Consider the following 25,241-nt stretch of genomic DNA (forward strand, 5'->3'; position numbering starts at 1 on the left):
TAACACCATCATCACGAACACCCTTCAGAATAAACTGACACAGCTCTCCGTCCCCACCTCTGTCTGCCAGTGGATCAACAGCTTCCTGACAGACAGGCAGCAGCTAGTAAAGCTTGGTAAATTCACATCCAGCACCCGCACCATCAGCACTGGAGCTGCTCAGGGCTGTGTTCTCTCCCCACTGCTCTTCTCCCTCTACACCAACGACTGCACCTCTAAAGACCCCTCTGTCAAGCTCCTGAAGTTTGCAGACGACACCACACTGATCGGCCTCATCCAGGACGGTGACGAGTCTGCTTACAGACAGGAGGTTAAGGAGCAGGCTGTCTGGTGCAGTCTTAACAACCTGGAGCTTAACACCTGGAGCTTAACATTAAAAATCTTAATTTATATAATATATAAATATATTATATATAAATGTAAAATTTTTCTTAAATGTATACATGTATGTGTGTGTATTTAAATATATATAATAACACGGTGCACATATAGTATGTAAACACAAAGTTTTATTTTGGATGCATAGTGGCCCTATTTTATTTACAAGTGAAAATGTTACAATTCCAGCTTTGTTGAGCAATGCTGTCAACCGTCCCTTTTCTCCTGATGGAGATTTTGCAAACTAATTACATTTGACTGGACTTTATTTCACGCTGTGGCTTCGCGGCGGCAAGACATGAGGTAATAGGCATTTTGGTTGACTACTGTGTGTACATTAATTACACTCACACGCAGATATATAAATGTGAAAAAGTCAAAATAATACATGTATTATCGATAACTATATATTGCAATCAAAACCACAAGAAAACAGAAAGAATGATTACAATAAAACAGGAGGAAACCATAAACTAAATATGAAAACCTGAGCGATATTTCCCTGTGCAAAACATTTTGTTGCTAAGATGCAGGTGGATGCAACAACCTAGCAATGTGCTAAAACCCCTATAAGAACACCTTAGCATCTGGATAGCAATGCCTGAGTGGATCGCTATGTGCTTGCTAAAGTGTTCTCAGTGGTTTTAGCACATGCTGCTATTTAGTTGATCTAAATTTAAGTTACAAGCCAAAGTTTAATGTTTAGGGTTAGTGGTTTGTTAATAGTATAACAGTAAAAATCCCAAAGCCGTCTTTATTTAATTTCCCAGCACCTGTTAAACCAGGTAGTCCAAATCTGGAAGAGGAGCACACAGGTTAATGTCCGCTGGCCTCTCATTATTCACAGGCCAGGTGGACTGAAGATCTGGAGCTGGCAGGAACTGACATCAGCTTGGCAGGGAAGTGAGCTTCACTCCCACTGGTGTCAGATTGAAATGGCATGGTGCCCATACTCATTACCAGCCTGATTAACCACTGTAATTAGCTGATATTAGAGAAAGAGAGGGCCACCGGTGGCAGCGATCAGCACTGGTGCAGAACTGCCCAGCTGTCCATATCAGTTAGCCCATCATAACACAAGTCGAGGGATAAATGCTAGAGACCAGAATAGAATGAGAACAACCTTTCGCTCACAATTGGGAACATGGGTGAATGGCTGCTAATTACAGGCGTCCATTAAAGATGATGAAGCTGGCTGATCTCGACATATAGAAACAAGATGAGTTTGTTGAACGCAAAGTAGATTTTCCTGTCAAATTTATTCATAGTTTCGCTCTGCCTGCTAAGTCACTTTTATTCATCTAGTGCTTTATGATACAATAGTTTCAAAGCAGCGCTCCAGGAAGCTTTATCATGGATTATTGACTGCTATTTTGACCAAAAGCGACAGGTTAAAGTTAAAAAGCCTCATGACGGATTTGTTTACAAACATGCAGCTTTTCACTTCTCAAGATGTTAACTGATGAGCTGGAGGGGTGTGGATTATTGTGGTGTTTTTATCAGCTGTTTGGACTCTCATTCTGACGGCACCCATTCACTGCAGAGCATCCATTGCTGAGCGAATGATGCAATGCTAAATTTCTCCAAATATGATGAAGAAAGAAACTCATCTACATCTTAGATTGCCTGAGGGGGAGCAAATTTTCATTTTGGGTGAACTATTCCTTTAGGGTTTGTGATTATATATAATCATTTACATATTAGTACAGCAATATAGTGCAGAAATGACATATTTCAGCTTTAAAATCAATGTGAATCACCACAAACCCATTTTACTGACAATGGGGTGGGAAAAATTATGGGGTGGGACTTGATTTAATTAGCATTAGACACCATAAGGCTGATGATACATGATATATAACTTTTTTAGCAATTTTGCCAGGCAACTTTTTTTGAGCCTGGTTTCAAATTTATATCTAGATATTTTAGATCGTTCGCAACATTGCTCAAAAAGTTGCCCCATGTATCATCAGCCTAATTGTGTCTAAATCTGAATGCAAGGTTTCCTCAAATAAAGAATGAATAAAAAACAATTATTGTGTAAAAAGTGAAATATGAATTTTTGAACAATTAATCTCAACATTTGTCGTTGTAAAATTCCAACATAATGGAATATTAATAACAAGACCATGTACTGCTCAGAGAATAAAATATCATTGCAATAAATATTAGTTCATTAGCAGAAAGCTCATTTAAATAATGGGCTTTTAGCAAATATTAGCTAAGCTGCTGTTTTGAGATACGAGTTCCACCTTAACAGCTTAATTAAAAAGCTTTCAAAGCTTGTTTTTCTATGTTCCTAATCGTTGAGACAGTGAAGTCTTACACAGCATGGCAAATAAATCTCTAATGACTGAATTTGTTTTCCCTACACCAGTACACAATTAGACACGTTTTGCTAAGAAGAGCCGAGTCCTCAGTCTGCTCCCAGGTGCCTGAGCATTCAGATGACAAGCCATGAAGCCAGTAATAAGTGCAAGCAGACGTCTGAATCCAAGAGCATTTGTCTTTGCTTCGTGTCACATTAGAGGCTGCAGGTTCACGTATCAGCTATACGACTTCACATTAAAGCCTATGCAGGAGAGGATTCATTTTACTAAGAGTTCAATGTGCTGCATAAGATTAAAGTGCAATGGCACACGATAGCGCTTGGAAATTCTGCTGATTTTACGTTTAATAAACATGCATCTTGGTTCCAGGAAATCGCTGCCGCACAGCAGCATATATTAAGGTCAACACTCGGGCAAATGCTCTTTAAATAGCAACAATCAAACTAGATCTTGACATTTTCTGAAGAAATTGTGCTTGTGTAAACCTCACAACCGTAAAGTGGTTTGAGTTTAATGTAAGGCAAGACTCTGCAGGTAAAGACATTGTGTTTTCATGCACTCGTCAGTTTGGAGATTTTGGGCTATTTGACTTTTAATAATGTATATGTAAACATCCAAAATACACTTTTAAGTGTAAATCTGTAGATTTCAGTTGCAATATGTAGATTAAAGAATGAGTCTTCGCACTTTAGGTGTTACATACACCAAACTTATTTCTATATTCTGGAGTTTTTTTTCAAAAGGGTTTGTTCATATATCAGTATTTACTGGTTTATGAAGATTTAACCCTAATATGTCAACAAAATCACACAAAAATTTGAAACTTACTTTAACCAATGTTAATATTACTGCTTTGGAAATGTATGCAAAATTAATTCATATAAAAAATGTTTGCAATTCTTAATGGGGAAGACTGATATCTAATTAGTTGTTTGTTTGTTTTTTTACCTTATTCACATGGAGTGTCTTGCTTTAGTGTAGTTTTATTGTATGTATTTTATCATCCGCTGGGCAAAAAGAAAAAGATTATGTCCGTAGCACAAATAATGCAGGATGATTTATCTAATAAAGTTTCATGTTAAGGGTTAGAGATTTGAACAAACCCCTAAGACCCCTATTAAACCAGCACATAACACTGCATGCACTTAAAAGAAAACGCAGATTATGGTGCCAATTTATATATGCATTTTATACACTCTTAAAAATACACAGATGTTCCAAAGAGAACCTTTAACATCAAAGTAAGCTTTCCATTGAACAAAAGGTTCTTTACAGTGGAAAAAAGTTCTTTAGATCATTAAAACGTTCTTCACACTAAGAAAAAAAATACAGAACTGTTCACCGAATGGTTCTTTGGGAACCATAATGCTTCTTCTTTGGCAGAAACCGTCTTTTGAAACGTTTATTGATTTCCTCCACATTTACGTTCAAATGAGCCTGTTTGTTTCACGTAATCAAAATGCATTTCCCTATTAGGTGAACATATGCACAAATTATCATAACAAATCAGACTCAAGTTAAAGATAAGGGACTGTATGCTGGAGGTGAGTGACACGAATGCTGAAGACATCTGTCTTTAGTGCAAGCAGCTCTTGGCAGATTCATGGGCCTCGGTCATGCTGTGGTGACCTGCCCTACACCACACACTCATTTCACTGCTGATTGACTGCTGTGTTCCCTTCAGGAGATTTACTGCTCGAATTTAACTCATCAGACAAGGAACAGAAGGTGCAAAACAGGCCATCAGTCACAGTACAGCCTGTAATCGAAACATAACTTTTTGTTCGGCCAATTAGCTCATGAATAATCTCAGGAAACCTATAAACTAGCCTTGGTCTTAAATCTAATCCTACTGTTTAAGTCTCAAAGCTTAGTGGTCAAAATACTCTGAAGAACAATGTTCCAAGTCAACATCAAATCAAACTGGACCCTATTAACATTCTGAAAGGAATAGTTTACACAAAAATGTAAAATGCACTCACTCTCAGGCCATGCAAGATGTAGATGAGTTTGTTTCTTCATCAGATTTGGAGAAATATTGCATCACTTGCTCACCAATGGATCCTCTGCAGTGAATGGGTGCCGTCAGAATGAGAGTCCAAACAGCTAATAAAAACATTACAATAATTCACAAGTAATCCACACAACTCCAGTCCATCAGATAATGTCTTGTGAAGTGAAAAGCCGCATGTTTGTACAATTAAACAAATCCAGCATCAAGATGTTTTTAACTTCAAACCATTGCTAGCACACAATACATATATTTTCAGCAAGTTTTCAGCAAATGTTTATTTTTGGGTGAACTATTCCTTTAATTTGGTCAGATTGTGAATGTCTTCACAATAAAATAGAAAAATAAAATCCTCTTATTTTTCAGCCTATTCAACCACTTATTATAGTATTATAAACAAATAATTTAACACACTCACTCGCACTTTGAACAGTTGTGATTCTATAAATCATAGGGAAAAAAAGTTAAATATATCTGATCTGTTTATTTCAGAAAATTTCTCAGAGAAAGATTTTGCCGTTTAGCAGAGTCTTTCTTATCCAAAGTGACTCCAATTTTTCTTGTACAACAAAGTGCTTTGCTTAAGGTTTCAGGGTCTAAACCCACAACACTCGGGTTATTAGCCAAGATCTTTACCCACTAAGCTGCACTTCCCAAAAGTGCCTTGCAGTAGCACTTTTAATCACATGCACAACAAAATAATTATGCTGTGCTTTAGGCGTCTGCTAACCTGTTATTACTGCCCATGTTACCAAGGCAATGCGAGGAAGTGCGTGAATTCCCTTGTGTAGAGGTTGACCACTCTTCAGAAAACACATGTTGTGGATTTTTCTTTAGCATCATTATAGTCACTTTACTGTTGTTTTATATAGCAATGAAATGATTTTGATAATTCTACCAGACTTTGTTGCCCTGAGCTTGTTATATTCACCAGCACTTGGCTTGAGACTTTTCATCTACCCAGCTAATCCGTTTTATCTTAATAACATGCAGGCTCTATCTGGCACACTGCAGAAACAATCGACCCAAAAGTGCTCTTTTATCAGCCTGTTCAATATCAGGATACCTGTTCTACAGAAACCGCCTCGGCTGATCTGATCGCTTCGACTCCACTGTTTATCAGGGTTTTTCACTCTGACAAGTTCACATTTTCATGTTATATAGGCTACTTTTATTCTGTTAAAATGCTTCGCCTTTTAATCCATCTTAAATATGTGAGCATGCATTCTAAGAAAATACATTTCCTTACATATTAACAATCAATATATTAAATCATTTAATGTCTACTGAAAATACAGGCTACAGAATAATACTTTTCATATACTGAAAAAAAATGTGATAATATATTTACTTATATGTTGTATTATATTCAATAATACAGTGTATATATTTTTTTTCTTTTCTTTTTTCCTTCTTTACTTTAATACAAACCCTGGCTTTTATATAGTTATTGTAAGCCATGCATGCTGGCTTTGTTCTACAATAAATAAACAATCCAAAAAAATAAAAATAAAAATAATTATATATATATTATGTATAATCCATGAATATATTGCAGTATACTGAAAAATATAAGTACTACTTTCCCGTATTTCCACACACACACACACACACACACACACACACACACACGCACACACACACACACACACACACACGTCCGAGATACAACTGTTTGAATATCTGGAATCTGAGGGTGCAAAAAAATTCAAAATATTGAGAAAAATGTCTTTAAAGCTGTCCAAATTAAGTTCTTAGCAATGCATATTAGGCTACTAATCGAAAATTATGTTTTAATATATGTGCAGTAGGAAATTGACCAAATATATTCATGGAACATGATCTTTACTTAATATCCAAATGATTTTTGGCATAAAAGAAAAATGGATCATTTTGAAATCAAGATTTCAGCCTATAGGCTATAACTACAATATGGGATTAAAGAAATCCAGTTTTACAACCTTGCAGCTCAAAATATTAAGTTGATTTTTCTTATTTCTCATCACACATCAACATTTTTAGCAATTGGCATAACAGCCCAATTTTAATTAGTCAAATACTGCCCTCTGTTGGCAAATATAATACACAAATCCACCTCCAAATAACAGACTGCTCTGCTCGTCTGAACAGCTTAACTATAATTCTCTAACATTTAAAGAAACTGTTTTCTTAGACCCTATTCCAATATTTACATCTTGTCCACATGTTTGTTTTTCTTCCTTTAGCTGTGATAGACGATCCCTCATTAATGAGCCATGAAGTATTCAAGCAGCACGCATTAATTGTGCACAGCGCAAACTGTGAAGAGGAAATTATAGCGAGTTTAGGGGTGACCCGACTCCAGGACCAGCGCTGTTTAACGGTAATGGGATGCAACACAACAGTGCAGTGGTCAGTCTAATGACATTGCACTTGTCTGGACACCTCTGAACACATTAGATACGTGCTCTGAATATGGAGAGATACAAGTGCGCACTGCGCTGCGGGACAGCGTCCATATCATTACTGTCCTCCTCACCAGAGCTCACCTGCTGGGCTTTGATTACTGCCAGCTCTGAGACAGTCCAGCTGAAACACTAGATTATGGGCACATGTACACATAAATGTCAATTCATTTGAGAGATTTGAAGCGTACAGGGATATGCAGTGTTGTAGGTGTACATGCTTTAATGTTCTTTTGATTGTGGTGTAAAAAAGAGGTTTTATAAAAAATAAAATAAAAAATGTTCCAGAGACAGCCATGCATGCCCATGCCATGACACCACCTCCACCATGCTTTACAGATGAGGCTGTATGCTTGCGATCATTGCAGTTCCCTTTTTTTCTCCACATTTCTGCTTTCCCATCACTTAGATAAAGGTTCATCTTTGTCTCATCGGTCCATAAACACATCTGTCCATAAATCTGTGCTTTTTTGCAAACTCTAATCTTGCCTTTCTATTTTTGGTGCTGGTCAGAGGTTTGCATCTTGCTGTATCTGTAATTCTGTGTCAAAGTCTCCTGAGGACAGTATATTGTCAGAGCATCACCCCAGCTTTCTGGAAGTTGTTGGTGATTTTACAGGCACGTCTTTTAGGATTCATTTTCACAGCTTTTATGATTTGTCTGTCATCAACTACTGTTGTTTTCTCAGCTGATCAGGTAGTTGATGGTTGCTGGTGTTGCTGGTGGTTTCCAAACTCTTGATTTCTCCATACCCTTTGTTTTTGCTAGAGCTCTAACTGACTTCCTCTTTTCTTTTAGCATCCAAATTGTTTGCTTTTCTCTCAAAGTCAACTCCCTCGTCTTCATGCTGGTTTGTGTGTGTCATCATCGAATGCAAGATGCATAATGCAGAAGTAATGGATATAACTGATAAACACATTCCCTGCTTTTAATATCTGAAGAATTATTGCAACAGGACACAGCTGATCACTTAAAAAGACCTGTGAGGCAACTGCTCCAATACTTATGCTCACATCAGATAGAGGGATGAACTCTAAAAGTGCTGTTCATTTTATTTGGTAAAACATGTATGTGTTGAAATGGCTAATAATAAAATGTGACATTCTGTAGTTTTGTCTCATATTCATCTTTTAATCATATTTGCAAATGTCTTGACTCCACAGCCAACAGTGCTATTTTGTCTGTACTGTTCCAATACTTTTGGGGGGCACTGTGTATATATATATATATATATATATATATATATATCATGTTTTTGATTACGTTTTTAATGACATCATATTTCGTAGTGTGAGTGTGTGTGTGTGTGTCTATAACACACATTTCGATATCTATGATTTTTAAATATTTTAATGAAGATTTTTATACTCACCAAGCCTGCAGTTATGTGCTTAAAAATACATTAAAAATTTACAATTTGAAATAACTATTTTCTATTTGAATGGATTTTAAAAAGTATTGTTTTCCTGCTGAATTTTCAACATTATTAGAAATCAATCCAAAAATTATTCAAATATGCTGATTTATGTTGGAAACAGTTGTGCTATTTTGGGGACCTGTGATAGCTACTTTTTCAGGATTCTTTAATAAATAAAAAGTTCAAAAGAACAGTGTTTGTTTTTTTTTTTTTGTCTTTTTTTTCAAAATATACATTTTGTGTTAAAATATACACTGCCATTCAAAAGTTTGGGGTCAGTAATTATTTTCTTTTTCTTTTTAAAGAAATTAATACTTTAATTCAGCAAGGATGTGTTAATTGGATAAAAAGTGATAATAAAGACTTATATTGTTAGAAAAGATTTCTGATTTGATGCTGTTCTTTTTAACTTCTTATTCATCAAAGAATCAAAGAAAAAAGTATCACAAGTTCCAAAAAAAATATTAAGCAGCTCAACAGTTTCAACAAAAAATGATAATGCGGAAAATTCAGCTGTTATCACAGGAATAAATTACATTTTAAAGTATATTAAAATAGGAAACGAATATTAGAAATGACAATAATATTACACAATATAACAGTTTTTTCTGCATTTTTGGTCAAACAAAAAAAGCCTTATAAGATATAATAAATAACGTCTCAGGTTATGTATGTAACCATGGTTCCCTGAAGGGAACGAGACGCTGCGTCGAAAACGCATATGGGAACGCCTTCAGCGTCAAAACTGCGAGATCGGCAGTTTTCCTGAGTTCTAAAATATCATCTCCTCTCACATCCCCGCTCTCATCCAGCTCTCTAAGCAGCTCAGCCTGGTATGCCTGCAGCACTGACATAGTGTGCAGACACGCACCAGCCTGACCTGCTGCCGCATACCCTCTGCCCACCAAGGAAGATGTCGTGCGCAGAGACTTAGTGGGCAGCACAGGAGCCTTTAGGGACGATGCCGTGGACGGAGACAGATAGCTCGCGAGCGTCTGCTCGACCGGCGGCATCGCCTTATACCCATGCTCATTTAATCCCCTTACATTCCCATAATAAATGGAGGAAGGAACGAACTGACGGGCCGAAAATGGTCTTGCCCACGATCTCGACACCTCGGTGTGGAGATCGGGGAAAAACGGGAGGCTCCTGTGAAGAGGTGCTGGCCGCGAGCGCAGAAGCCGCTCATCTAAACGGCTGGGCTGCGGCTCAGACGTACTCTCGGGCGGCCAGCTGATGTCAAGCTTATCAACCGCCCGAGTTATCACCTCTAATAACTCCTCATACTGGGGTGCAAGAGGCGGCGAAACCTCATCAACGCTCGTCAACTCATCCTCCTTGGAGGAAGAGAGACGCAGCGTTGAGCCCTCGTCTCGGGGGGAAGAGTCCGCTTCCCAGCCGAGAGGCGGGGCACCAGATCTGGCTGATACGGGAGGAGATAGGGACATGCCCGTCTCACACTCGCCAGCCAGATCAGCCTGCGAGCCCCACGAGTGCAGCCGCCGCTCTGCCTCGGCAGCAGCGGGACCGGCACCACGCGGGGAACTCGCGAAGGCTCCCTTCTCAAAGAGAGCCCTCCGGGTGCGGAGAGTACGCAGTGAAAGCCGCTCACAATGATGGCAATCGGCTCCCTCGAGAGCCGATTCTGCGTGCTCCGCACCCAGGCAGACCACGCACAAATCGTGTGTGTCCTCGTCCGTAATATAACGAGGACAAGGATGCACACACAATCTGAAACGTGGCCTGGAAGCTACACCCCTGAGCTTGCCCTTGGACTTAGGCATTATTACTGCTTCTTGCACTTTAGACTGGACAGACAACAGTAAATAGGACTGACACACATAGAGCGCTTCGCTGAATGACAGAAAGCTGAAGCCGGCTCCGCCGCACGTGCTTTTATAACTTCCTGGTCGTGACGTCACCCCGCCCGTGACGCCTCACCCTTGGTTGACTGATTACACATCATATTCAGAGCCTGGTCACGCTGAAGGCGTTCCCATATGCGTTTTCGACGCAGCTCGAAGTTCCTGGAAGGGAATTATAGATATTATTATTTAGATATAATAAATAAAGCACAAGAGATTCCATTAAAAAACATTACAAATCTTAGATAGATAGATAGATAGATAGATAGATAGATAGATAGATAGATAGATAGATAGATAGATAGATAGATAGATAGATAGACAGACAGACAGACAGACAGACAGACAGACAGACAGACAGACAGAGATAGATAGACGGACGGACAGACAGACAGACAGACAGAGATGGATGGATGGATGGATGGACGGATGGACGGACGGACGGATGGATGGATGGATAGATAGATAGATAGATAGATAGATAGATAGATAGATAGATAGATAGATAGATAGATAGATAGATAGATAGATAGATAGATAGATAGATAGATAGATAGATAGATAGAAAGAAAGAGGTGCTTATCCCTTTAAACAGACCCAGTGGTCATCACACAGATGCATTGTGGGAAATGTCCGGAGCCAAGAGTTTTCGGTTTGATTTTTGACCGTTTTACTCTCGTTGCGGAAGTTTGCCGTCTATTGTTCTTTAATTTTTTTCATAATTTACACAACATGCTTAAATAAACCAATATTTAGCTACCAAAGATGTAAGGCGTAAACATAGGTATTGTGTGTTTAGTTTGATCCGCGTGCCGGGGTTTAGCTCGTTGCTATGGCGACGGAATGGCTGAGTTGACGCAGATCGACGCTCTGAGAAAGCAGAACAAATATTTACTGGAGAACCTCGAGAAACAAACCCACAAACTGCGTCAGCTGGCACTCTCGTGTCCGGAGAAGGAGGACAGAATCACAGCTCGGGGTCCGGAGCGCAGCCGCCGCGTGTCGACACCAAAAACAGCAGAGAAACCCGGTCAGAATATATCATTAAACACTTTCAGTCATTTATCCAAAGAGACTTACACATGAAGCAATCAAAGACTTATTCAATACACAGTGGCGTTTACAACTTTATAACTGTATAATAATCTACTATTGAATTAATTATGCAACATTAGTCTTTATGCACGTCTTAACGTTATTTAGTTTATATATAAAGAGAGAAAGGGGGGCTTTATCAAATTAAATTCATAAAAATGATTGTATAAATATTTAATGTTTCAAATAACTATAAATAAATGTCAAAATATGGGTGAAATAATGTTCCATAGTTATTCAGTGTATTATATTTATCTAAAACTGAAACAACATACTTATTCTGACCTGTACTTATTAAAATATATAAAAGAAAGAGTTATATTAAATTACATTCTGTTTTAAATGATTATAAACGTCTTGCTGAGACTTGTTATAGTGCTTGTGTATTACTCTTTTGTTGGTTTTGATTGCTTCTATTGTCCTCATTTGTAAAAGATTTGGATAAAAGCGTCTGCTAAATTACTAAATGTAATATAAATGGGTAAATCTAGAGGTTTGATGCTTAATGATTCTTGCTCTAAATATTCCTGACAGCATTTCTTTGGTAATATAAACTATTGTTACACTGAATTACATTTTATTGGGTCTGTAAATCATGGTAAAATGTATGATTTTTTATTGTTGCTCAGAAACAAGACAGATGTTAATGTAGAAAAAAACAATTTAAAGCTCTTGACTTGTAAATATATGAAACACAGACATGATTGTGTTTGTTGGACCAGTAATACTTGCTGATAAAATGTCTTTGTGTCTTCAGACGAACAGCATCCTAGAGATTGTGAAGACCCCACACTGGACCACCTTAAACCCAAACCTAGCCAAAGCTCAGAACTGAGCACCTACAGCACACTACTGGAAGACGCAGCAAACAGTCGCTGGACGGGACAGAGCAGATCTGTGAGACTGATGCTGCCCAAATCTGCGGCTCGCACCCCCTGTGACCAGGTGTGTGAACTTGAACATCGATGCACTCGACTGTTAGTCAGCTGATGGAGGCTATTCGTCTGTTGAGGCCAATACACACCACACTGACAAACACTGATAGTGAAAACAAACTCCAACCAATGCCAGCAGATGCCGACAGGTGTAAACGTGGTTGTTGTCTGTGCGGTGTGAATTGACTTTTAGTCAGCTTGAGTCATATTTGCTAGATTGTGTCAAGTAACCAGTATACAGTCAAGAAACAAAGTGCACAAAATCTAGTGGAGATCTGATGGTTTATAATGATTTCCAAAGAAGTGAAAAAGCACCTACGCAGAAAGAAATCCCCAAGTGCTACTGTTTAGCCATAGTGTTTTCATTTCAAGAGTACCAGATGTGTGTGTTTTTTTTCTTCTTCTTCTTCTTGGGACTGCAGCAGAGAGAGACTGACAGCTCAACGAATGCTGGACTAGAGATGGATGCAATATCAGAGAGGAACATACAGCCTTTACTGGGCTATGATTGGATAGCAGGTGGGCTGTTTGAATAATGCAAAAAAAAAAAATTCTCAACTCAATGGAAGATAGAAACAGGATTTTTCCTGTTTTAATTTGCATAAATGGAATATACCACAGTTTCCATCCAGGTGGTTTTTTGGAAACCTGAAGGATTTCTCTTTAGGCCTACTGGACGCTGAAAGCTCTCTTGAAGATCGTTCGGAGCAGTTCTTCAGCGATATCCGCAGCTTCCGTCAGGCCAATCGAGACGAGTGCGTCCACAGCTTGTTATCAGGGTCGGTCTCTTTCTTTTATCATTTGTTACACGATGTGTAATTCATTATCTACAACCTGGTAGATAATGAGTTCTTGTATAAAGCAGTGAAGGTTACCTTCGTTCTTCCTTTTGATGTCCCTTAACCGTGGTGAACACACGGGAGTCTGTTTCTTAAATCTGTTATATCTCACAAATCTTATGCTTAATTCCACAAGATGTCAAAAGACATTTTCTTTTTTTCCCACAGATTTCCATCTGTTGCTGATCTTGCATCTTCTACACTTGGCAATGGAGAGCCGCAGACACCTGCAGATACGCATCAGTGTAAGAGATCTGCAGATTTGGGTTGGCACGATATTCGCTTTGACATGCTTTTTTAGTCATGAGTGTACCAGATAACGCTCTTAATTTTCCCTTTGACTTTGCTCCACAGGCACATTCTGCTACAGAATAAACAGTCGGCTGTTTGCGGCTCCGCTGGATGCACAGGCCTCCTGTCCAGTGTGCAAGATGCCCAAATCTGAACACCCTCATACTGAAAAAGAGCCTGCTTTAATCAGGTGCATATGTCAAAGTGTTTATTATGGTTTTGTTAGTGCCCACTTATTCATACATTACCTTTCAGAAGTTTGGGGGAGAGAGAGGATGCATGTTAGAATGATTTCCGAAGGATCATGTGACACTGAAGACTGGAGTAATGATGCTGAAATTTCAGTTTTGCATCACGGAAATAAATTACATTTCAAAACATATTCAAGTAAAAAACAATTTTCTAACTTGTAAAACCAACATGACATAGAATCGTGATAAGAAATGCATTTGTTTCAGGGTCAGTATTCCTCGCTCGACTCTGCAGCCAGCGTACAAATACAAAGCCCATCGCCGCTGCAGTTTTGATCCCTCTGACAGCCTGGGTTTACCCTCAGTGAGTTTCATATAGTCAAAGCAGCATTAAAACTGATTTCTGGAGTGGAATATATAGAGCAGACCAATTATTTTGGTGATATTTGACATTTAAGATTATCGCATTGACTAATAATGAGTGTGACAGCTTTGTTAATGTCATTCTCAAAACCTTAAACAAGCAAATATGAATTCTGCAGCACTGTTTGTCCGGATGGTCCAATCCCACCCTGAACTCTGGCTCTCAGATGAGCAGTCTGGATCTGCGGGGCTCCATGGCAAAACCAGCGGCTATGGGAGGGTCAGCCTCATCCTGGTTTGACCATGAACTGGTGAGACATTATAGGGGAACACAGTCCAGGTGTTTAACTGTTGCCCATTGCCCCTTCTACATATTTATAGTTGTCAGTTTGTTAATTATTAATGGCATTTCTATATCACTTCTTATGAAATCTGTAGCGTATATAATATGTATTTTTTTACTGCTAATGTCTGTTTTCTAATGAGCCTGCTTTAACAGTTAAAGTGGTTTTAAATCAGGGATCAGGGTGTTTTTCAAATCCGATATCAGATAATCTGAAAATGTAGTTTCCCAGGAAACCCGGAAACAAACAAACAAAAAATCTAATCTTATTTAGAAATCTGAGCATTTTCCTTTGAAAACCCAACAGCTGAAATGAAAACCCTCCGTTTGAGTTCTTTGTGTTCTCATCTATGCATACTTGGATTGCTGCATGTTTAATTTTTACCTCAACATTTCTACGGGTTTGATATTTAGATTTTAGATTAAGAAACACTTCTGCAATTAGATCCTCTTTGTTCCGCTGACAGAAGAGCAGACTGAAACAAACAGAGGGTTTAAATACGCCAAACAGAACAGGTGATGAACAAGACACAGATGGAACACAGGAGGAATAAACAGCAACCTAGCACTAGCAGACAAACAAAATTATATTTAGAAATTACCACAACAAAAAGAATGAACTAAACAGGGGAAACAAGGACCAAAAGGGGAAGAGAGATGATTAAAAAAATAAATGTACAAAAACAGAACGTAAACTTGAGATGTTTGTCTTTCAGCTGTCATGGAAAGTTTGTGTGTCAAATCTGTAATGTTTGCTTCATTGCAGTCTTCTAATATTGCATGTCTGCACATGATAGCGTAGAAGAAAATCAAGACCTGGAACCGTTTCATTTGTAGATTAGTTATAACATTTATGTCATTCAGATGTTCATAGCTGTTGGTTTCTATGGATGATTTGTGTCAGCTCTGTATTTTAATTAACATTCATATTTTTTAGGATTCATCCTTGCCCTATGCGTCGAGACACCCACATTCTGACCATCTTCAAAATGTAGTTTGTTTGCCACGATATCGCTTCTCAGCACCCAAAGAGGCCAGAACCCCACGGCCGCTCCTACGCTCTTGACTGATTGCAAAAGTTACGTTCAAAGTGGAGCCGCACATGAATGTTTCTGCATCCAGGAGATTTTCTGGATTTACTGAAATGACTGCTTAAAGTCTTTTTTTGTATGTGTAATACTGGAAAACATGAATCATTTTGTGTGAATTGTTGACTTCAGACTACTAATGGGAATGTTAGCTTGTTTTGTGAGCTTGAACACAAAATGTAAAATTTGATATAAATAAATGAATATTTTTTTCTTCTGTAGATTAAAAAAAGATTATGATCTGGCTTTATCAGCGAGTCTCTTAATGTTAACTGAACAATAAAAATTAATGCCAGACACAATACTACATGCAAGTTGTAAATACAATGTGTTCACAGATTGAACTAAAAGTGTATATAAATGTATACTATGCACATTTTGAAAGGCTTAAATGCACATTACAGGTTCTTAAACTTAATGGCTAATTTAACACTATGTAGTGCTTTTAAATGTGTAAAGGTAAGGAATGCAAATAATTAAAAGCATTTATTTGTTGTAACAGATTTTGTAAATGTACACTTACTATGGACGTGTGGCTTTTATATATATATATGTTTTTCAGTCTTAGTTCTGGCACCTCCTCACTCCCACGCGTTTCAATATAAAGGGACCAAACAGAATGACACATTTTTTTTTGCTGTAGCTCTCAGCATCTGCATCTGCTGTTAATCATGACACCATCTACCTCAACAAGAAACACTTTTATTGCACTGTTTTATTTGGTGAGTGTGGCTTTTATTCCTATTTTCGACTAGTCGTTTTTCTTTAATATTAATTTATCACGGATGTCTTACAAAGGGACTTTTATTGTTGTCGAATTAATTATAACTCTGTAAGTGTGTGCGCTTCAAAATAAAGGTTCCAATTAGAGTGTCAAAAACATTCGACAGCTTGATGTCAGAGAATAAGCGATTTAAGGTCCACGAGGAGTCTATAATCGTGTAGCTTTTCAGAAAAACAATCGGAGGAACCTGTAATTTACCCTTGCTCTTGCCAAGGGGAAGGAACATGTTCCTAAAAGAGCTTTTATTGATAGACAGCTCATTAGGTTTTGAGACAGTTTTGTGGTGTTTAATGACATTAAATGATTCGTTTTCCACGACTATCAGTTCCATTTCACATATAATCAATATATGTAAATAATATTCAGTGAAAGAGCTGAATGGAAAAAGCTGTTTCTTGGTTTCAGCAAACTGACCCTTTGAGGCTTTAGCCTTTTTTCTTCACTTCAGAATTTAGTCACTAACGAATTTCCAATTTAGTAAGAGGACTACAAAGCATGGCAATTACTAGTACTCATTTCTGCCCTCAGTGTAATCAAAACATAACCAAAAAACTATAAAAAGATTTCTCAAAACCCATCAGCTGAGGTCAACCCTGACAGAATGGACATTGTTTAATGTGAAGAGATCCAGACCCACCCACTGTGTCTGTTAGTAACCTGGTTTACTTTTCACAGCTTTTTTCCCCTGTACATTTTGTGTGGTTTTCTGTGTATTGACCAGGCCACAAAAGCAAAGTTGATAAGAATTTTTGTGTAGGTGTTTTTTGCTTTGAGAAATTTCCATTTTGTGACCTGTCCCTTATCAGTTTGTTCTCAGGCACAAAAAACTGATTACGTGCATACGTGAATTTGTCATTCCTCCTGTTGTGCTATTAAGCAACGCAGAGAAAACATTCAGATTGTCCCACAGCGGCACTTTTCCTTGACCTTAGTGTTGAAAACAACAGGACGGTAGCTGTTTTTACTCAGCGATTGGGTAACCCAGAATGCCTGTTTTGATCAAATCAATCTTTGACTCATCTTTAACTCCCTTGCTTTGATCTGATGATGGATTTTAGTTTTAAAAGCATCTGGAACAAGGCTGTCTAACAGGTTGACAAACCTCCAAAACAAACATTTCTTAATAATAGTTCTTGCCACTAAATGACTCTTTAAAATGCACACCCTTTAAGTTAATGCACTTTTCTCCGTAACCACTATTTAATGTGTCAAAAGCTCATATTATTACCTTGGAACTCACTTGTTTGAACTTACCCACTTGTTTTTGAACTGATTATGCAATCCAACAACTGACCAAAACATAGCGATGAAAGAACCATTGGCCAACCCCTTCCCAAGAGAAGAAAACAAGCCAGGGGTCTCAGATTCAGACAGCTAGAACCAATCAAACGGCTGCAACAAAGAAAGTGTTTGTTTAACTTTTAAGACATTCATACTAAAATTTCAACTGTTGTTTTACAGATTTTTACAATACTACACGTCAAGGTTATTGGTAAGTTCATACCACTGTCATTTCCTCCATGTCACACACAGCATATTTCTGAAGTACTGTCCTATTTCAATAGTATTCAGTGACTCATATCTTTAGCTCATTAGCTTAAAATTTGAGCAATAAAAATCCTATGGAATTTAAACAGCTGGATCTTATGTTTATGTATTTTTTAAAATCCAAAAGGGTTTTCCATTTTTGGTTCCTTCTCATTTTGGAGTTCCTTTTTTGGTTTTTAACCCATCTTTATACGTACATATGTGTTATAGACTAAGTAGCCACTGAGCTATATGCAAACACTGTAGTTGAAGTCTCTGTGTTTCACCAGAAATGATTACCTCATTGCTTCGTAACCATTAAGTTGTGTGTAATGTCTAAAGAAATCTACGCATTAAGCATGATCCATACTAGAAGCTATGGTTAGTTCCTCAACCATTCATTTAGTTTCATGTAATTTTGTATTGCATCTCTCTAATACTACACTTGTGGTGTATTTGAATGTAAGCATTACAATACAAATGAAACCTTAAAAGTCTTGGAGGAGGACTCTGGTAACCACCTAGCAACCATTCCAAGCACCTTAGCAAATCATTTGGAGCATTTTGTGGTAAGGTGTGCAACGCTCAAACTTGCATGTGAAACTGAAAAACCGTGCAGCCGGTCAACGTGTAGGTAAAAAGTGACAGATGAGCTAATTAAACACAGTCTGTCCATTTTAAAACCTAACCAGCATTAACAAACAGCAGATCATCTACCCATGTCCCTTACTGACCAAATGACTGCACCCTCTGTTAGAATACAGCTTTGACTTATGCAAAATGACTATAGGGAGTGTTTACTCAGCATTTAACTAAATGATTTTCCCGCTAGTTTCAAAATGTGTATTTAGAAATCAGACAACAGTCAATTCAAAACTCCTTTAATCATGCTGCAAGTACTTTTACTCTTGCACAGCTAGAGTTGTGCCACATGAAGACATGAGATTACTTTTGATGTGTATTGTTTGCATTCTGTCTCACATGTAGGTTATAACGGATGTTACCAGAAGTCCACACAGGGAGTCACGAGATGTGTACGCTGTACTCAAGAGTGTTCTGGTTAGTAGTAGCATGACTTTTCCCAGCATTTGAACACTTTGAAAATGAAACAGGATGGTTTTGAAGTAATGTTGTCCTTCTTATTACGTTCTTCATACGCATTCCTGCTTTTACTGTGTGTGATTCTTCGGTGCACATTATGGCATAGAAGTAAAAGTTTGTCTTCATTATTTTTCGGCAAATCGGCGCTGAAACAAGATTATTTTTCAGTTTATGTCATTAAGGATTTTTTAGGAGGGAAATTTGGAAATGGCCACATTTCATCATCCAATGAATTTGCCCTGGATAAAATCAACCCAGTTTCTCTTCATTGAATATGCCTTTTCACGTGATGTAAAACATGTAAAAATGAATTAATCTTACACAACAAGACTGGGAATGTGTATTTTAAAAGCATATAGAGTCAATTTGATGTTGACCTCTTGGTGGTTGTTCACACAGGACATTTTGATTTCACTGTGCTATTGTTTTTCCATGCACGACAGATGTGTTTGACCATTACATTTGCGTCTTACACCTTTAAAAAAAATTAAGCATTCAATTTTAAATGCATGCACCTCTAGCAACATAACGTTTTAAATCGCAAAATGTCTGGTAAAACATGGTCACATTTTTCCATTCCATTGCGGTACTTCTCAATTGTTTACTATGTAAATGCACTAGAGAGACATGTTTGACCATTGCTTTTGCATCTTTTTAAGACGACAAGCGTTCTAAAAACATGGTGCTCGAGTTAAAATGTCAACTTTTAACAGCGAAGTGTAAAGACATCCTAGAGATGCGATTTTAAAAAGTGAACTTATTTTAATTTGAGTGCTGCATTTTTAGAGTACTGTGGCTTGACAAAGATGCAAAACGCGAGCACTGTGGTCAAACACATCCATCTGTAATGCATGCCTAGGATGAAAAAAAAGGTAATTGTGACTTTTTCCTCTTACAATTTTAGGTTAATATTTCACATTTAGGACATTTCACATTTAGGTCACAATTACGCAATTATATTTTTAATTTGTGTAGCAGAAATAGGCTTTCATAAAAACCTGTGTAATGGAATGCAAAAATGCAATATTTTACATCTAGCATGTTTAGGGACAGTCGTGGGCTAATGGATAGAGAGTTGGACTTGTAACCTGAAGGTCGTGGGTTCGAGTCTCAGGTCCGGCAGGGATTGTAGGTGGGGGAGTGAATAACCAACACTCTCTCCACCCTCAATACCACGACTGAGGTGAGACCCTTGAGCAAGGCACCAAACCCCCAACTGCTCCCCGGGCGCCGCAGCATTGGCTGCCCACATGAGCTACTGTGTGTACACTGGGATGGGTTAAATGCAGAGCACAAATTCCGAGTAAGGGTCACCATACTTGGCCACACACCACTTATGTAGAAAAACTGTGTAGTGGAATGAAAAAAAAAAAGTGTTTTGTGTGAACAGCCACTATAGCATAGTGACAAAAGTATAATTCAAATGTAAAGTTTTTATTACTAATTTAATAAGCAGTAGATAAGATGTTTGGATGTTTTTGTAGATTTTTTTGTTCATTGATGGCTCTCTATGTCTTTGTGTATTTGGGTGGAAACAGAGGATAGAAAAGAGATGGAAGTTACTCCATGCACGCAGAAAAGCAATAGATTGTGCTTCTGTAAACCAGGTTTTTACTGTACGAGAGGAAACAATTATGTCACACACTGCCATAAACCATGTGTTCCCTGTGAGAAGGGCACATTCTCCAGCAACGCCTCTCTGGAAGCCTGCAAGCCTTATAAAAAGTGAGTAATATTCATTCATATGCTACTGTTTTTAAGTCTGCAGTGATACCTTAAAAACATATGGAAGTCCATTTTCATGGAATATAAAGATTAAAAAAAAAGGTATTTGCAACTTTTATCTCACAATTCTAATTCTGAGAAAAAAAAGGAGGGGGGGGTTCCGCATTTTAAAGGCCCGTTCACACCAAGGACGATAACGATAAAGATATAGTTCTAAAACTCGTTCTCAATATTAAAGAATACTATAACGATAAAGGCACAGAGAAAGGATATGGTTGGAATCACTTTTTTTTCCCAGAAACAATCAGAATCCATCCTGCTATAAGGAGCTTGAGAATGTAAAGCAGCAGACGCATGTGCGCTTAGAATAAACAGACAATATCGTTCACTGGTGTGGACGCTAATATCGTTTTCTTTATAGTTATCGTTCTTGGTGTGAACGGGGCTTAAGACTTAAGAGTTTACACTTCACAAACCATTTAACTTTTTTTGTCACAGAATATAAAAATAAAATTGCAACTTTCTATCTCACAATTCTATTTTCTCTCAACTGTTAGCTCACATCTTACAATTCAGATTTTTCTTAGAATTGTGAGTCTGTCTTACAATTCTGAGTTAATATCTCAAGTCAGTTTTTCAGGGGGGTTTTTCTCACAATTTTGGAATTTTTGGAATTCTGAATTTACATCTGGCAATTCAGATGTAACAATAACCCACTGAGGACAACTAACCCAAAACGTGCATTCTGTTGGAATCAGATCAAACACAAATACACAGAACTAAACAAAGAAAAACCACAAGTAGACAAACCTCACCACACAGCGGTTACAATACATGTCATGGGGAAACACAGGACAACACCCAAAAAATTAATTGGAACAAATAAACATGAACCAATAAAAATACAGAACTGATTAGCAAGGTAACAAGACAATAAACCCATGAGAACACACATGACATAAAGAACCAGGATCACATCAAGGGGATATGGAAGGTGAATGGGGCCAAAAGTCTATAAATGGAACTCATGAGATTTGAATGTGTCAACACGCACTGTTTGATTATGTTAACACGGCAATTTTTTACTTCTTTTATTTTTTGGGCTTGGATGTGTAGACACACATCCTGGCCATGTTAAGTCAGCAGTTTTCATCAAGTTTATTTAGTATTTGTAACGATGCCCAGTTTTGTCAGGTTTAGTTCAAGTTCAAGTTTATTTGTATAGCACTTTTTACGATACAAATCATTGCAAAGCAGCTCTACAGGAAGTTAAGTTTCCACAATATATTTATATATTACAGAACCTTAATATATTCAACTTATGGCAAAATGTGGTAATTCAGATGTTGTCTGAGCGTTGGCATCCTCTGAGGTCCTCTGAGAGGTTGGCATTATCTTTTCTCAGGTGTTCGGTCATCTCAGATCATTTAAGGGTTGGATCCAGACTGAAGCTTCTGTAATTCCTAGTTACCACGGGATGTTAATCAAACAGAGAAACAAATAGAGACATAATTAGCGTAGCTGCTGTTCCATCTAAGCAAAAATTATTTGTTCAACCCAAGCTAAAGAATAATAATGTACATTTGATCAGATATAACTGCAGTACAAGATTATAAGATGCATTATGTGAAGGCTTGGCTAAAGAGATGTGTCTTTAATCTAGATTTAAACAGAGAGAGTGTGTCTGAACCTCGAACGTTATCAGGAAGGCTATTCCAGAGGTTGTTTAGCCAAATGTGAAAAAGCTCTACCTCCTTTAGTGGACTTTGCTATCCTAGGTACTACCAAAAGTCCAGAGTTTTGCGACCTTAGGGAGCGGGTTGGATTGTAGCGTGGTAGAAGACAAGTTAGGTACGCAGGAGCTAAACCATTTAGGGCCTTATAGGCGATTTTGACTTTATGATGATAGGATAGTTTGTAGTTAATAGGAAGTGAAGGGAAACTTTACTTCGGTCCGCTTCCAAAACGAACTCTGGTACATACATCAAATGAACGCAACAAGAAGCAAATACTTCTAAAACAAACTGAAAACAGGATGTAATGGATGTAAAGTGATACTTTTATGAGCTCTTGTGAGTTCACAGGTGGTGAAAATAAAACCATATGTACATGCAACAGTAAGCGTGCTTAGTCCAGCAGACAGCATTAAGTGTATTTGACTTAAAGCGGCACTGAGCAGACCGATCGGTGAATGAGTACTTATATGTCATACACCGATCGGTCTGCGAACAACCTAACACGAACACACCTATTTTTGGGGTGTTCGGTAAGTTCGGTCAGGAAATACACATCATTCAACCCAACCAATCAGGTTGTGAACGTATCATTATGCCTTAAGGTTTGGTATATTTAGGTTTGCTGTAAAAAATGCCAGTGTGAACGCTAAGCATACCAAACTGGTCTGGACCAAACAAACCAAGAGAACAGAACTACAATTTTGAACTTAATTTACTTTTACGTCTTAATTTTTGCCACTTTCGCGTCCATACACCCGAATCATTCGCACTGTGCTGCGACTCTGCAGCATGAACTGTATGGAGCAGAGCAAACGCTTTCAGTTTACAACTGTAGTGTCTGTTGTCCAACTGAACTAAATGATTTTTATTTCTATAAAAAAGCTAAATGACAGTGGGGGCGGTACCACGGTGGTTAATGTATTCGGCAGCAAGCCTACATCATACACAGCTGCATTATCCCTCATGAACAAATATAACACCTGTTGTTTGCATATGTGCATACCAGTGTACCATTAAAACATTTTTCATGTATAAACAACGACCCATCACATCACATATGCAAATATAGACTCAAATACAGCTATTTTAAGGGCTGCTGTGCGTGTTGCACTCCAGTGTGGACAAACAGTACGTGTTGACTCAGTCGTGAAGAAACAAGAACCAGGAAGCAAGACTAAACAGGAAAAATGACTATGACTAAATTACAAAATGAGAGACATGAAAACATGCACATAAACCAAACCAAAACAGACATGGAATCTGGGTAGCACTTTATTTTTAAGGTGTCCTTGGTACATGTTACATGTACTTATATTAACAATAAATTATGCATAATTACATGCAAGTAACCCTAAACCAAACCCTACACTCTTAAAAATAAAGGTGCTTCACGATGCCATAGAAGAACATTTTTGTCTAAATGGTTCCATAAAGAACTTTTAACATGTGAAGAACCTTTCTGTTTCACAAAAGGCTCTTTGTGGCCAAAGAAGGTTCTTCAAGCGATGCCATAGAAGAACCATTTTTGGTTCCACAAAGAACCATTCAGTCAAAGGTTCTTTAAAGAACCATCTCTTTCTTACCTTTTTATAATCTGAAGATGTTAAAGGTTCTTTATGGAACCATTTAGACAAAAAGGTTCTTCTATGGCATCGTGAAGCACCTTTATTTTTAAGAGTGTACATTTAATAGGCATGTTTTGAGTAAGAAGATGAAGAATCATGTGATGAAGAATCAACACCACCAGGTTTCACACTATTTTTCTCTGTCGTTCTTACTCAGTTTCTTTATCTCTCACACATTTTTATCTTTGAGGTTTCTGCTAGTCACTTCTGTTTACAGTGCAAATTCTTTTTCTGTGTACGAGAATCTACACACAACCACTGTGAAGTGTGCAAGCAGCTGTAAGTAGTTAAATATATGGAGAGAAGATAAGCCCAATCATAATTTAGTATGCAAAGAGATGACAGAACAGAGAGTAATCATGTGTAAGTATGCAAATGACAGCGATATCAGCTCTGAAGGTTATTTTGAATTCTGAACATCCCATCTGGGAAAGTTCAATCTGAGGTTGAATTATTTGCAGATTATGTAGTAGAGGGTTTAGAACAAACACTAGCCAGAGTATCTGAAGAATATAAAACCAGTGCTGCCTTACAAACATGCAAAATTAAGACCGACCTGCTCTTGTCTCATGTATTATCTCTGTGCACTTTTCCACAGATGTGCTCAGTTGGGGATGATAATGCTCAATGAGGGCACAGCGACACAGGACAGAGAGTGTGTGAATGTCACCACAGTGATGCCATCCTTGTCCACCTTGTCAACTACCACAAATATCATTATCAATACATTCCCTATCACTAACACTTCCATCCTCTTGACAGGTATTGATAAACGCATGACACTCTATTCACTGTTGGGATGTATTGAATATACATTTTTGGAAAGCAATAGATTTATCTCATGAAACCTGTAAAGAATATCCCATATATCACCAGAATAAATTAAATAAAGAACAGGGTTATTATAATGAGCTAAAACTGAAACTAATAATAATAAATAATAATAAAATTATATATATATATAATATTTCAGCCTGTTGCCAAGTATCTTATTGATACTAAAATAATATTGATAAAGGACATACATTTTGCATAAATAAAATTAAGCCTATTGTAGAAATATTACAATTCCCTTCATCCAAAAAATAAATAAATCCACAAATGTCACATTAAAATATTTCTATAATATGGTAGTATTTTTTTATATTTTGG

The 25,241-nt window shown here is 37.7% G+C and overlaps 1 protein-coding gene across 2 annotated transcripts; it reads left to right on the forward strand.

Annotated features, from left to right (window-relative positions):
* Positions 1-11,068: 11,068 nt before the first annotated feature.
* Positions 11,069-16,466, forward strand: LOC306855466 (uncharacterized protein). 2 transcript variants are annotated; one of them, XM_079394210.1, is made up of 9 exons: positions 11,069-11,476; positions 12,299-12,486; positions 12,899-12,995; positions 13,144-13,255; positions 13,484-13,560; positions 13,670-13,796; positions 14,065-14,161; positions 14,340-14,471; positions 15,441-16,466. In XM_079394210.1, exons 1-9 carry the CDS (start codon positions 11,290-11,292, stop codon positions 15,567-15,569), a joined length of 1,146 nt encoding a protein of 381 aa, XP_079250336.1. In that variant the 5' UTR covers positions 11,069-11,289; the 3' UTR covers positions 15,570-16,466. The 2 variants fall into 2 exon arrangements, with proteins under 2 accessions (XP_079250336.1, XP_079250335.1); XM_079394209.1 differs by having other exon boundaries at positions 11,082-11,476; positions 13,484-13,581; positions 15,441-16,088.
* Positions 16,467-25,241: the final 8,775 nt, after the last annotated feature.

This window comes from Barbus barbus (assembly GCF_936440315.1).
Source record: "Barbus barbus genome assembly, chromosome: 35".
NCBI lineage: Eukaryota > Metazoa > Chordata > Actinopteri > Cypriniformes > Cyprinidae > Barbus > Barbus barbus.